The 15,879-nt window shown below is 39.8% G+C and overlaps 1 protein-coding gene across 1 annotated transcript; it reads right to left on the bottom strand.

Annotated features, from left to right (window-relative positions):
* Positions 1-1,169: 1,169 nt before the first annotated feature.
* On the bottom strand, positions 1,170-14,471 carry LOC135408393 (integrin beta-1-like). The gene is made up of 5 exons (XM_064643563.1): positions 14,201-14,471; positions 12,625-12,847; positions 11,594-11,826; positions 9,662-9,828; positions 1,170-2,385 (listed from the first exon to the last, which is right to left on the bottom strand). The coding sequence occupies exons 1-5, from the start codon at positions 14,454-14,456 to the stop codon at positions 2,320-2,322; spliced, it is 945 nt and encodes a 314-aa protein (XP_064499633.1). The 5' UTR covers positions 14,457-14,471; the 3' UTR covers positions 1,170-2,319.
* Positions 14,472-15,879: the final 1,408 nt, after the last annotated feature.

Below are 15,879 nucleotides of genomic sequence, written 5' to 3'. Positions count from 1 at the left end.
CGCAGTAGGCCAAAGGAAGCAAGAACTGCAGCAGCTCCATGTCCCCAGGTCCATTGTGTAGTGAGCTGGAGGGTGTATTCCCAGTGAGCCTGTGCAGGCAGGTGCACCCTCACGTACACAGAACATCCATGAACACACACAGAACACCACAGACAGAGCACAGCACTCGGGGAAACAGGGACAGGACCAAGGACCTCCTTCCCGTCGCCTTTTCCACTGCCCAGGAGGAAGGCCCAGTAGTGGGAAGTGCAGACATCCCTGCAGGGCCCATCCCTCCCGTGGCTGGGTTGGCACACTCAGTCTGTCCAGCAGCTGCCCCTGAGTCTCTGCTCTCCCTCACTGCTCCCACCTGTGCCTGCCCTGATCCAGTGGCTGCTGCAAACCTGCCCCCTTGCACATCCCACCGTGTGGGGTCTACCTTGTATCAAGCCCATGAATCCTCTTATCTCCAGTTGCTTCCCTCATAGAGACATGGAGACAGACAGACAGACAGACAGACAGACAGACAGACAGACAGACAGACAGACAGACACACACACACACACACACACACACACACACACACGGAGCCCAACCTCTCCCTCAATCCCCCCTCCCACTTCGTGGAAACCAGACTCCTCCTGCCCTCAGATGGGTGTTAACAGGGCCGTTCAGAACAGATCCCCATAGTGTCTCAGGATAACATGAAGTACCAAAAGTTAAAAAACCCCCAAGGAACCATACAGATTCCAGGAATATACTTTAGGAATGTATTTAATTACAAAGGTGCTTTGATAATCTACCTAGAACATTATACTCTTAAAAAAAATTCAGAAGACCTTATTTTCCTACAAAATGCAGTGTTTTTTCTCGTTTTTCATGTGTTGTGAAAGAGTATTAACCAAAGAGCCCATTTGGTGGAGTAGTTATTAAACTACAAAACTTCTTTAGCACACATGCAAATGAACACCGGGGGCTTTACATCCACAGCCCCTGCACGTAACACAGCGCTGACCCGGCCTTTGGGCACTTATACAACAGCTCCTGTTTGTTACCCAAGATCATTTCAACTTAACTCTTCTCAGGACATATTTGGGATTATTACAATGTCTATTACCTCTTGTGCAGACAAAATTCTCAGGTTTTTTGAGTAGTATCAACTTCTACAAGATAAAGAGACGAGATCCAAGTATTTTAAGGTACTTTTATTTAATAAATAACTTCAGTAATAGCACTGTAAAAAGTGAACATCTGTTAACAGAAAAAGGCACTTAAAACAAGAATATGACTATGATGCAGTTTGACTGGTCAGAGGCAAATGTACATGGCACATGTCAAGAATGATGTGTGACTCATCACATGACAAACTATGCAATCTTAGCTACAGGGTAAAGGCAAATTTACAGCTAAGACTGCTAAAAAAAAAAGGAAAAAAAGCTTGTGTCGATACAAAAATATTACAAAAAGAATTGCAACCAAATACATTAAAAATGTTAGAAGGGTGACAAAGCACCAGGCTTTCAAAGAAAACATTACAGAATAAAGACACAGCATCACGTAAGGCCCTTAGGTGATCTGAGGATGTCTTGGTAAGGTACTTCATGATACTGCCACCCAGGGCTTGAATTTACAAAATAAAACTAAGCAAGTTACCAGTCAGCAACTTTTTCAGTAATGGCACGTGTTTTAAAGCTATTTTTTCCCTCTTAACATTCTTCTCAAACACTTTCATTTTAACCATAACCTGGCAATAAGCAACTTCAAAAACAAAGATAAGTATGCACACACTTTTCAGTCTTTTACACTGCCCACTTCCAGCTTTCTCAACTTAACATGTACTTAATCACACATCTAGCAATTCGAAGACCAATTACCCACCAGCTCCATGCTACATAAGTTTAATTACATCTGCAAACTCAAGCCCTGATTTCCCTGTAAAGCTAAAAAATTTAATACTAAATGGCTAGGCAGAGCCCTCATGCTGATTGCTTTAATCCCTTCCCTCCCTGTCATTCCATATAGTATCGTGCCCTGCAGAAGATCTGGATTCACAGCACGGGAATGGGAAAGGTCAGAAAGGCACCACGTGACCTGGGCTGTCTAGGCTACACAGTCTCAAGTTTTTTTTTTGTCCAACCTCTGGCACCAATTACTTTTACTTGCAATAAAAATAAAATAAAATTAAAAGTAAAAAATTACATATGGTACATTTTCACACAGGAAAACAAACCTATATGTAATGAATTAGTAAAATCACCGCAGTTTGCCCTAAATCTATCTTACTGTGACTACAAAAATTGCTATGCTGCATACAGTGTTGTGAAGTCATACAAGCAGTGTTCATTTTCCCTCATACTTAGGATTGACCACAGTTGTCACTGCACTCTTGTAAATAGGATTTTCACCCTAGAAAAAGAAAAAAAAATACTCATATTAACATTTAAAGAGAAGAAAAAAACAAGGTGTTTGCAAGAGGTGTAACAATTAGCTTAAGAAATTCCCCATTAATGTTTCATTTGTACACACAAACAGCTCAAGTCAAACTAGTTTTCCCTCTAACAACTTGAGCCAGGGCATGCGCAGCTGATCAATAAAGCAAAGGGTTAGAACGATCCTGTTTTGTTTTGTTTGCACCACACACTTCCTTGGAGGCAGCTGAACCTCTGTGCTCATCTCAGCGCTGAGCCATCACCCAGGGCTCTGCAGTCCAGGGCAGTGTTTTTAAGGAAGCATAGAATTGTAAACAACATTGTTTGACACCGAGACTGACCACAGACCACACTCTGCTATAATAAGCATTTAAATAGCTTATCTCACATTACAATTTAATTCTAGAAACAAAGCGGAAAGACTTCTAGTGTTTTGCTAATACACAGTCACTATTTATATTGAACATTCAGTACTTGTCATTCTCATTTTATTTCTGCAGGTCCCCCCACCCCCCATATGGGAAAAATGCACAGATAAAACAAAGAAACTTCTGTATTGGTGCAGACACTGTAATAAAAACATTACTTCTACTGACACGAGACAACTGCTTACATTGCTGTTGCTGAGATTTAAAAACCTCTAAATTAAGCTTATTTTAAGCTTCCTTTGTTCCCAGGTTTCCTTCTATCTCAGTAAATCTTACTCCATTTATGACATCCTTGTACACCTCAGACGAACAGACTGAACAGAAAATGAACAGATAAATCTTTGCAGGAGAAAGGGCTACTGTGAGGTACAGCCTGGAGCTGCAGTGCTGAGCTCTTATCACAGCCTGAACGTCAACCTAAATGAATGTTGTTTGCAGCATGAAGCTCTTCTGTGCATACACAAATAATTCCTGAGAAAATTCAGCACAGTGCAGTTGTCAGCTGGAGTGCTGTTGTGGCCAGGGCTGTATCTGGCCTTCTTCAGCAGTAAGGGAATCTCTCTCCCTTTAAGGTTCCCCCCTGGTCTGAGATGGCCTATATAACCATATTAATTCAACTCTATTAAGTTACACACCATTTAAAATATTTCAGGTTAAACCAATCTTTCCTACAGTCAATCAAAGGACACACAAACACCAGGTGTCTACTTTTCAGGGTCATAAACCTGGAAAATCAACTAGGAATACCACAGAATGTGCCAGAAATGACAAGGCAAGCAACTAACTAACTTGGTGTGAAATTTTCATATCACAGTTCCTGGGAAGTTTGTTGCCTTTTTTGCAAGACCTGGTCAAGTTAACTGGGCTACCCCAACAACCATAGCTGCTGCTGAGGAGGACCATGTAGCTGGTGCTGTGTTCCTTTCACAGGAAAAGGGTATTTCTCCTCAAAGCCAGCTTCTTTAACATGCAAACACCAAGGAGGTGTATCCAATCCTGCTTAGACCCCAGAGACTCGTCCAGCCAGCACCTGGATTGCTGGACAATGGAAGTCAAGGTTCTCTGTTCACTCTTCTCAAGGTCTGAGTCAATGCCATCTGGACAGAGATGAAGGAGGAACTGGGTGTCCAGTGCTGGCTGTCCTTCACAAATACAGTGTAACAGTAAAAGACCCTTCTTCCTTCTAGCAGTTCCCAGGCAAATGCTGTCTTAGTTAAAAGTGTATCAGCTACTGGTCTGGAAATGGATGGGGAATTATGTTTGGTTGTTCTTTTCTTTATTGTAAATCATAGAAATAGTGTGATGTGATTAGTTCTTAGCCAGACTAATTAATCAATGCAAAATTATGACCTACCCCAATATTTTCAGTAAAAAGCTTTGCAATAGTAAGATGTAAACAAAACTGGAAAAACATGCAGGGATGAGGGATTTAATCTGCAACTGAAGTATCTCATTATGCCTCAAAGTTCTTGGCAATGTACATTGTTTATTTCCTTGACAAGTTTTAATGGAGAATTCTTAAAAATATAAATATAAATCAGTAAAGTTTATGATGCAGAGAAAGTCTTTGAGCTTAATAGGTTGTGTCATATGCAGACTAGAAGTTATTGTACAGCTCTTCCATGGCAAGGCATTATGTAATACTTGCTATATGGTGCTTTTAACCTTCAACAGTTTACAAAACAGACTATCCCCAGCACAAAAAGGAAGGTATATGCTTACACTTTCTAGTTTGTAAAAGAGAGATAACTTCTATCAGATAGTGCAGGAATGGGTCTAAAGGTTAGGACTAAAGCTTAGAAATTTGCTAGGTGGAATTCATACAACTAATTTGAACCTGGAATCAGGCTTAAAATACAATTTGCATAATAAGGTTGTAAATTTTTTACTACAATACTTTTGAATTGAAGTTAGAATTTGAAATTTACATGCTCTTTATTTAGCATAAGCCCTATTTACAAGAATATTGAAACACCCCCCTGCCTTCCCTTGTACTTGTGCTTCTCAGAAGCACACAGTAGGATTTAGGTCACTGAATAAAGCACGTGACTAAGTGTCTCCATATGTCAGGTGAGTGTCTTGGTTCCCATTACAAATAATGGAGATTTAGTCAATATTCACGACTGTTCAGCCTGACACTTGATCAGCTAAATGGCTCTTAAGGCTCTACTGCCTATAACCACAACACAGGCACCTGATGGATCTGCAATTCCTTCCCTGCTCTCTTCTGTTAGACAGCAACAGCCCTGGCTGTTCCAGCCATACTCCATCACCCTGTCTTGGGCCTGGCTTGGCAGGGTTTTCTGCAGACAGTTCATCATTAAAATAAATATCCACTAATCCAGCATGACGCTCATCTCGCTTAGGGCCCCTCACAGCTGGCATAGGGTATAAACTTTCCAAGATTAGCAGCATCCCAGTTTTTTAACTGGCCACTAAAACAAACTTGCTGTCTTAGACAAACACTACTGGTTTTAAATAAACCCTTTTTCTTTATGCCACTGCAGAGAACACACTGGTTGAAGCATGCAAAATTAGGGAAAACACATTTACCACATGCCCCTATAACTAAGAACTCCATGCACACTTAAACCAAAAGTAAAAACAATAACTATATATAAGATTGAGTGACATACATTAAAATAAAGATGGAGGTACTTTTAAAAAGTACTTTCAGCCACGAATAAAGAGCTATGTTTTTGCAACAGTATTCACTTTCAACTAGAATGGGCTGTTCAGAGGACAACAGTTCAGTTCAGTGCTGCATAAAGATGAACCTATTATATAGGATGTTTGAGTCACCTTTTTCCTTTTTCTCCAGGGACTTATTGTTTCAACAGTCACTTAAGTCACCTTCACAGTGGGTTTAAGAGTTAGGCCACTGTAAGAAGCTGGACTCCGGAGTATTTAAACTCATCCACACGCATTGTTCAAGAGCCGGTTCTGACCATTTCCAGCTCCCACCAACACCCAGCGCTATTTGGCAGGAACACAGGGCCGGGCCGCCCGGACACGCGGCGGCTCCAGGGAAAGAGGCGAGGCCCAGGTCAGGGGCCGGGAGGCCGCCAGAGGGCGCCACGCCCCGCTCCAACCCTTTCCCGGATGGAGCCCGGCGGGAACAGCGGGAAAAGCCCCGAGGGCACCGCCGCTGTTATTCCATCTACATCCCCTCTTTGCGCTGCATTACTAAATAGGCCACCAGCTGTGATTACAGCTACATCTCTAGTGGTACTGAGTTGTAAAGTAAAGAAAAAATAAATAAAGGCAAAAATAAGTGGTTTAATATAGTTTCTATCTATCTTTGGTGCCACAAATCAGGATTAATTGAATATAATAATTGATATGAAAGCAATTGAAAATATGGCATCTCTGTTCCCACACTCAGCATATGTTCAGCATTGATCAGCAAGGTAAGTTACAGACATAAAAATCTAAGTTAGGAGAACACATCCCTCTGATTTTCAGTGCCTTGAATTGTTTGTGGGTTTTTATTCTTATCAGTAGCTGCTAACTAGGCTAGCCAAATTACTACAGATTTAGTATCTCATATAAATGAATTTATCACTTGTGAAATGCAAGATGACTGTTTGGAGTCTGTTTGAAGATGCTTAGCAATGCACAAGCTATCCCCAAGCAGGAGTGGTAAATGGCATTCACTACAAATAGCAGGTTTGGGTTTTAAATTTGTGATGTAGCTTTTCAGTCCAGAAGGAATTCATCCTTTCTTAGACTTGTTCCAAGCATGATTGCACCAAACCCTTCATGGCTGACTGGGGTAGAACACGGGCAAACATGGTTCGACCCAGCTGCCTCGAGCATCAGCCCCAAGGATGCCGCGGTGACGTCCTTCGCAACATCAGGGACCAGCACCAGGGAAGTACTTGGGCACCTGGATCATGACAAGGTGCTGCAGCTCCCTCACCACAGAGCCCCAGCCCGTGTGTGTATGATGGCTGTGGGACCAGGGAATGGTCACACAACCTGCACAAAGCTAATTCAATTTTATACACATGTGCAGAGCAGGGAACCTACTGCGATGTAATTTTCTTGTAATGGAATTTCAGATGACTTTTTTGCCTTGGTGATACAAGGCAACTCTTCACTTAAATGAAAAGCTTTGGCAATAATCTAAAACCACTGGAAGATCTTAGCTATCTTTCTTTTACGTCCTGTGGGTCACCTGTTCTGCCAACATTGACCTCCTCCTTTCTAGGGTCGATAAATCTAAACCAATCTCCCTTTCTCCCCAGAGTTCTGATATTTCTATCCAAAAATGATAAAGTCATGTTTAAAAAACCTCACACTCTTTCATACTTTTCATCCTCATATCTGAGTGAAACAAAAAGGCAGAAGTCCACCTCTCCATTTACACAAGAGGAAAGCTTTCTGCAGGAAATACGTTTTCAGGAGAACTGGTAGCACTAAAGACATTATATCCTGAAGAGACACAGAGTAGAGAATGAGAGCATGGAAATTACACAACATATGGTTTGTTAGATGCTTGTCCTGCATGCAACAGAAAGTATACAGCTAAGAGAGCAGCAGAAGGGCAGGTAACAGAGACTTAACCAGATGGAGTATGTGAAGTGTTAGAAAGGACCAAGAACTCAATTTCCTCCCCAGAATAATGGACTCTGAGAAGAAAAATGAAAAGGAGTGAATGTGGTCAATGTAGCAAGTAAAATGAACGTTTTTACCATCTATTTTGGACACACTGGAAAGTGAAGCGAATGCAAAGAGAAAAGGAAAGTGTATTTCATCAGGAAGGGCTCAGAATGCTAGACAAAGTACTTTTTGGAATTTTTGTCACAGTGAGAACAAGTAAAAACCTAAATTCTCTCAATTCCTGCTTTCTCCCCTCATTTTTTTCTTTACAAAAATCTTTTGAGTGCAACACTGAAAAAGGGAGACAGCAGACAGTACAAAATTAGAGACAGAGATCGTCCCTTCCACTGGCTTCTGAAGAAAATCTATGGATATTTAAGGGACGTGCTGCCTTCCCAGTTTCTTCATTCCCCTTCCTCTAATCTGATCACTGTACTACTTATCACTCAGCATTCTTCTGACATCCCTTCCCTATCTCATCCTCCCTTTCTCATTCCTTCCTGAGCAGCTGGGGATCCCAGGGAAGGAGGAGAACACCTAGAGCACCCAAGGAAGTGAAACCTTGAAGTCTACAAAAGGTAACTACTCATTACTTCTCTTTACTGACTTGCTCTCCTGGATCCTGCTGTTTCTCCTGGTGTGTTGGGTGTACAGAAAACTGAACTCAGCATTTCCAAACAGAAATGAGGTGCTCAGGTAGAGTTTAAGAGGGACTTAAGAAAACAAGTGGAAAATGCATCTAGAGAAGACAAGAACATTTCCTCCTCTTCCATCAATGTTTTTTCCTATGGACACCCTCAAGCTGGCTGGGCTACAAGGACTGTGATATTGCCTGTGTCAATAGAAATAAGGACAAAAAAAGTAAGATGCATATTTAATTTAAAATTAGTAGAGTATATGCATTTCATGATTAATAAGATGAAGAAGTTTACAAAAAAGGAAAAATCTGTAAGGCTACTCTGAATGTTCCCAGAGTTATTCTAATAAAAACGGTGATATTTATAGGTTGGGACATCTTACGAGTATCTCATCTATCTTAGCAAATATATCAAATTAAAGCAAACCGACTGCTGATTTGAGGAAAGAGAAGATAAAGCCTCCCCCTCTGTCTCTCCACAATCTAAGAGCTGTTCACACATTTAGCAAAAAAATAAAATAAAAATAATCACTTGTAGAATAGTTTAAGCCAGTATTGGTAATATTAGTAAGTAAGTAATCTAGTTGTCAAAACCAGTTAAAAATTTTCAAGCTGCATTCTTGAAAACCCCACACTCAAAGCAGCAGTAGAGAAACTGAGTAAGACATAAACTGTGATTAACTGACTGTGACACACAGTGAGTTTGAAGTGACATGCAAAGGGGAAAAAAAGAAAGAAAATGAAAGGAGATACAAACTGAGACTTAGAGACCAGCTTTACGTCCATAGTTTGGATTCTTGAAATTGTTAATAGGGCTCTTGTATATTGGATTTTCTTGCTGAAGTAAAAGAAATGGTCAATATCGAATAATTCAACAAGAGAAAAAAAAAAGTAACATTCTCAACTATCACTGAAAAAAATCATGCTAAATATATACAGAAAAGTGTTAGTAATTTTGTTTTACCCAAAACAGAATTAATTAATTTTCTTAAATAAAACCAAAAGGCCTCCTTGGACATTTTTTTAAGTATTCTCTTATCAAGCACACGTGGGAGTTGCCTTCTACAGAACTGTATTGAAGGGGTTCTTGATTAGAAAGTTCCTAACATTTCCCAGAGGCAGCAACTAGTAGCCTATGAAAACCTATAGACCATGGGCTTGCTTTTCTTGCACACTTCTCTGCTGACAAAGAGTTGGGAAGATTTCAACACACCAGTACCAGCCATGACTTTTATTGAAGCCTCCCAATGAGTATTTACTCATTCAACTCTGTGTGAGTATTTACAAGATCTCCTCAATGAGCACAAAATTTCTTCTCTGTTTATACAGAAGTTACTCATCTTTCTAATAAACATTTCAATAACACATTGTTATGTGTGGTAGAACTGTAAAGCTGAACTATGCTGTCACATTTTCTCTCTGAAATGTTATTTAAACCCAAGTTACTACTCCCCTTTCTAACTCAAGTAGTTCTTCTCTAAGGGGGTTGGTTACAATCTGAAACACTTAAGCCACATAAACAAAAACCTTCTATTCTTCTCTGCTACTGCAGCTTTTATACACAGAGAAGCCTCTTGACTTACCGTATCCCACTTGGCATTCATCTTCTCCTTTTCGAATTTAGCAAATTCTCTTCTGTCATGGATGATCATTAGTAGCTTCCAAATCAATAATAATGCAAGTCCAATAAGAACAATTCCAGCAACTACACCAGCTACGATGGGAATGATGTCAGGACCGCTGGGGCACTCTAGGGAACAAGGCAAGGGAAACTTGATTTTACAAAATGGTAAAGGTAATGCATACCCAGATGCTTTTAACATTTGATTTTGTACTGAAGCCAGTATTTTGAATGTCAGGTATGCCAATGCTACTTTTCTTTCAAATAATAGAATTTTTGGAATATGTACATCCAGTAACATTCCAGCTTACTTTTATCCTTCTAATTTGTGTTTGAGTTTAGCAATAGAACAAATCCTGTTCTGATGATAAAGTCAATATACTAACCCCTTAAGCTATTGATCTAGAGTATTTAGAGCAAAGTAACTGGCAATGGTATTTTAAACATACAAGTCAAAGGTAGTGCAGGAGGGATAAACCAGCTGGAGTACAAACACAGACTGGCAAAAAAGGCCTCATGTACTCTGTCACAGCATTACAGAAAGAGGGTGCTTCCCATTTTACCTCAGATGGCTGTTAGTGGTTAATATATAGAGATAAGCAATAACTTTGCTTCCGAGACAGATTTTTATTTTTAAGGGTATTTCCTCATCTAGGGAACTGATATCTGCTGAAATCTAGTTTACAAAAAGGCACATCTTCTTTGGATAAAAATATCATATACTTTCAAAAAAAGTGAATTATGTGCTTGAAAAGAGTAATACAGATGCAAAGTGATTTATGGTGACTGACACAGAAACAACAATCCTCCAAATTAAAACCCAACTCTACTATTAATGTAAAATTCTCAATAATCACAAACTGAAGAAAGGCTTTTGCAGAGGTCAATGCACAAAGTGAAGGAGTCAGAAGCAAATAAATGCAACTCCTGTGCAGTCAATAGACCAAAGCTTCCTCCCCCACTGCAGACTCCTTATCTTTGTAGCTGCCCTCTGCAAGGGTGAAGGTAGGGGGAAGGGTCATGAGAGGAATTCCTTGGGAACCAGTAAGGAACAAGTGTCTGCTCCGCTGAATACAGCTCTACTGACCAGAGCTGGTTCCTTCAGCACTTGTATGGCACAGAATTAAGGTGTCTCCTTGTGCATGATGGGCTTGATTCACCTCTGAGCTCAGGAAACAGAAGTTTATACATGAAGAAAAGGTCAGGCCCCAGAAATGCAAGAGGTGTTTGACTTGCCCTAGGAGACAGGGCTCAAGACTCTCCTCTACACTGTGGACTACATTTGTAGAGAACTTTAAACATTCTGAATTGAAGCAGTATTTATGTCTAAGAGCCACTGGTCTGTATTAAATGATGGTCACCCAAACGATCAATTCTGAAAATTCCTTGAGTGGAATACAGCACTAAACCTTTAAGGTGTGCATTTTATATCAGGCTTATAAAAATCAGGAGACCACACACTGCTAATGCACAAAATCAGAAATTTTGCACTATTAGATGCAACATTCAGTAATTCAGACTAACAATGGTCTTGGTAAATCAATGGTAAATTACTGATTGAGCTATAAAATTGTTCTTGCTTTTTTGTATCAGAAGATTGAACTATTAAGGATTAACTAAGTAAAAGGCTTTTGGAACCTATTATTGAAGGTACCTCAGTTAAATAAAAGTAAAGGCTGCCAGCATGAAATAATTCAAGCAGTTTGCAGCATAGTACACAATTTTATGTACACTGGTCCCGAATTATTAAGAAAAGGAAAAGAAAAAAAGCAACAAAACCTCAAAGACACAATTGTTTATAACCTGTAGCACAAACTTGGTAAAAAAATCGTGAAAATTTATCTAACTAGGACAATTAACAACAAAGGGAAAACAGGCAACATCCTGTTCATACCTGGGGTCTCCACCACATGGACATTGGCTTCACCATTCGAGTTGACAGAATATGTGAAGTAGAACCAGCAGTCATCAACATCCTTCTCTTTGCAGTGAGACAACGGATCGGGCTGTCCGGGCTGCGGCAACTTGTCCCGGCTTTCTACCAGTGTCATATTGAAATGCATACATTCCTGGGAACAGGTGTCCTTCTTTTCCCCCTTTTCAAAAGCTCTGCACTGAACACAGTCCCTGTGGAGGTACAAACCAGAAGCAATGCTTTTTAATATGTTCATGACAGATTTCTAGCATTTAATTTAAAGAAATGTAAAGGAGAAAACATGGGAAAAAAAAAGAAACCATGAAAAAACAATCCTTTTGCCATAAAGGTCAGGAAAAAATAAAGGAAGACACTGCTTTTTAGCAGTCAGAACACTTATGCACCTTGGGATTAACAAAAGCCCTTTAATAAATTCCTCTTTCCCTAGATGACCCACAAACTTCAAAGGCAGAAAAAAACCCAAACTTTTTCAACACCTCTACCTGGAAAATGAATACTCTCAGAGAAGGCAGTGTAGGAACAGGATATTGACAGTGAAACAGTATCTGAGACACAGATTAAAAAGAACAAACGGAGTGACAAGCTTTACAGTGGGGTATCACTCTGAATAACTCATTGAAAAAAGCAGACTGAACAGGATTTTTATACTAAAAAGACTAAGTTTTTTTCTCAGCACAAAGTTAGCTGCACAGGAATCAGCTCAGCTGCTAATCCCAAATTTACTTCAAAGTTTTCGTGCAGAAAACGTTTCGTTTCCAAAAATCTGGATTTCCAAAGGGAGGGATGCAAATTTCGCTGGCCCACACAGGTCTAGGTTCAGTTTTTGACAGTCAGGTTAGTCCATTTCAACAGTATTTCAGAATAAAAGTTTCAAGCAAAAACCTTAGCTGAAGTTTTAACTATCAAAGGCTTTGTTTTAAAAATCCTCACATACAAGTATCACAAACTCAAATGCACAGAAGCTGGGGCTTGGTGTTCTAGGTACGTACTTGTGCTCTGCACAGACACCGAGGCAAGTCTGACACATTTCACATGTGGGGCCTTGGAATTTGGGATCTGTACAATTACAGGTGCCACATTCACAGGTTCCTCTTCCATTGCAAATCTGCCCATTAGAAGCCATACATGGTGTAGTGTCCAAGGAACAATCGCAGGCACTGCCAGTGAAGTTGGGGAAACACTCGCACACTCTGCATTTGCAGATACCATTTCCTGTGCATTGGAAAGATATTTCAGTGAAATCAAGTATAACATAAAACATAAAATTTGTGACAGTAAGAAATAAATGTTCGCCATCTCAGGGCAGATAAAAGGAAAAGAAACCCTGATAGAGAGATAATGAAGACTCTAATGAATTAAGAGGTACAAAATAAATTTTAGCTCCTTGAAAAACCACTAGCAGGCATTTCTCCCCTTTTCCCATTCTCCTACATTCGGATTTCCTTTCATGAACAAGACTAGGGAAATCTGATCAACAACAGAATAGTGTGATGACCATATCACGTGGGTGGAGAGCATTGCAGCACTGCTTCAGTTCACAACTTTGTGTGCATAAAGATAAATTGATAGCTTCTGTCTTCGTGTCTATCACTAAACAAATGTATAAAGCAAGACCTAAAAAGATGAGGAATGCACTGAGACTTCAGAACACAGAAAAATGAACCACCTTTGGCTCCACAGGACACCACCATTCAGCTGCTGTACTTCTGACCTCACGCACCCAACCCAACTTCATGCTCCTCACACTCCCTGTGCAGGAACCAAGATGCCTGTATCTCCAGAAAGGTGATCTAGATGACATGAAAAGCTTTTTGGCCATACTCCTCCTTCTCCACTGAGTATGAAGTATTTCAGTCAATACTTACCTGCCACCATATATTTTTTTTGGAACACCACCACCACTGCTCCCATCCTTTGTGGAGCTGGTAAGCAATAGTGTATTCTGAGCAGAATGAGGTATCTCATTACTCAGTTAAAACTTAGTGGTTTCACTGTTCTATTTTTGTATCACAGACAAAACTGAGGCAGTAGTTATAGTCCTACCAGATACTTCCATGTGCAAAGCAACCTAAGGAAGTTATAGGACAAAGATATATGCAGCAAAATAACTTAGATAGTGGCTGCTGAATGATTTTTTAAATTGCTTTTGATTTCAGGAATTACCTGGCATCAAGGTCTTGCTTCAAGTGCTTAAGGTGTTTTTCTGGATTACAAGTAAGCTGAGGTCATTCTCTCTTTCTATTGACACAGTGGTTATACTGAGCCAGCTTTCTTTACTACTTTTTCTTTACTACAATATCTGAAGGTAATTCTGTAAAAAACAGCAGAAGTGAAGTTCACTTCACATCCTTCCTGGAGCTGTGATTCAAGAAAGGTGAAATGTGCATTAAAATGCTGTTTGGTAAGAGGGCTGTTTCATTAATAGACGTTTGCAATCACTAAACCTGTGGATACTCTCATCTCTGTTACCAAGTGGCTATGATTAAGCTACTCTCTTAGGTAGAGATGACAGACTTGTATGCTGCTGACCAGCTTTGCCTGCAGAAAACCAAAGTAGTTTCTCACCTCCACAAATCAAACCATTCGATCGATCACAGTTGAAGTTGTCACATTCACAGTATTTGCCAGAATACACTTCATTGGTGTTTTCTCTTTTCTTGCATACGCATTGTCCACAGATGCATTCCCCATTATTACTGCATATTTCTGTACTGTTCTCTCTCCTGCAGTAAGCATCCATGTCCTCACTATTTACTTCATCTGTACTACATTCACAGAGTCTTCCAATACGTCCTTCATTACATCTGCAAGGTAAAAACATGACTGAGATTTTAACCTCATTTAAAAGTCACACAATAAAAAGTCCTCAAAAAATGCACAGAGAACAGGAGTAAAAGTGAATCCTCTCTCAAGGGATGTTCCAAATTAAATTTCAAATGAGATTTCCAACTGACATCTGTGTACCCATTCTTGAAGGAGCAAACTGGACTAAGTTGCTCTTATGCTGATTATCTTACCTGATATTCCAGGTGAGAAAGTACCTCTAACTAAATTGTCACATAATCACTCCTAATGCTTCTCATGTGACAGAACAGTAATTATTTTTTAGGTGACAGTGACTGTTCACTGTAGCTGCTGTCATATTTCAGTGAAAAATCCCTATGAACAGCAATTAAACAGATGATCTTCAGAGCTGCTGAACCAAGATCCTTGGGGATCAGCACTTCTCATTATCAAGGTTAAAATGTTGATGAACAAATGGAAGTTGCTCTCCTTCCCATCAGTGATTGCCAGATTGTTATATGGTGTCCATCAGAGTCAACAGTTCATGGGGAAACTGCTACTGTTACAAAACCAAAAGGCTGTGCTTACCCACAGGCCTGTTCTCGCCCACGTGAAACCACAGGGACACCAGAGACAGTGACACCAAGTATAAGAAGTCTTTCTACAGAAAGATGGGAAAATCTGTTCTCCTTCTTTAAAAGGAACATCAAAAATTGACTGCAGAATGAGGCAATGGACCATAATACTGGATACAAAATAGCTTATTCTTCAATTTACAGAACACTAAGCAAGCAGTTAGGGGGCCACACCTTGGTCTTTCCAGAATCTCGTTAACTACCAATACTTCACCAGGCAGATGTGAGTCCATCTCACACCAAAAGTCCTGTGAGAGTGAAGTCAGTACCTTCTGCTTTGTTTTTATTAAGTCATATATTAAACCACGAGGAATGAGGATTCTTTTATTTCAATTACAGTTCACTGAGCAGGAACCAAAAACTTGGAGTCTTCCAAAGTCCTACATCTTGCTCTGCTAGAGAAGATCTTAATTCCATTTGTCTCTTACCATTCTCATCTCAAGGGTTTCCAAGAAACAGTTTTCATTTTTGTTGTAGATTTCTTGGGGAAGAAAATAAGGATCAAACCTTTTTGACTTCCTAGGTTGATCTTTAACCAGTCTCCACTGAAACTCTAAGATGTTGCACTGCTTTCATTTGTGTGTTAACTCCAGAATATTGAATAGAAGTTTACTTAATTTTCAAATACGTAATAAGGAATATATTTGTAATCTAATCCTCGTGATGAGCAATAATAGACCTTTCAGAGGCATTAGTACATAAAAAATTATTTATATTCTGAAAGTTTTATAGATATATGCTATTAGAAGAAACATTAAAACAAGACTCTAAGAGGTTAAAAATAAAGCAGGGAGAAGGGACAAAACAAAAGGTGGTTTTTTATGA

Source organism: Pseudopipra pipra, unplaced genomic scaffold, assembly GCF_036250125.1.
Source record: "Pseudopipra pipra isolate bDixPip1 unplaced genomic scaffold, bDixPip1.hap1 HAP1_SCAFFOLD_407, whole genome shotgun sequence".
NCBI classification, from domain to species: Eukaryota; Metazoa; Chordata; class Aves; order Passeriformes; family Pipridae; genus Pseudopipra; species Pseudopipra pipra.
The sequence above is the reverse complement of the archived record's forward strand: the minus strand, read 5'-3'. Positions and strand labels throughout refer to the sequence as shown.

Coding starts and splice junctions, on each gene's coding strand:
- LOC135408393 (XM_064643563.1), bottom strand. CDS start 14,456: ATGTTTTTACCTTGCAGATGTAATGAAGGACGTATTGGAAGACTCTGT. Junction 12,848..14,200: donor GAATGGTTTGATTTGTGGAG/GTGAGAAACTAC, acceptor TCCAATGCACAG/GAAATGGTATCTGCAAATGC. Junction 11,827..12,624: donor GGTGTCTGTGCAGAGCACAA/GTACGTACCTAG, acceptor GTACCTCCACAG/GGACTGTGTTCAGTGCAGAG.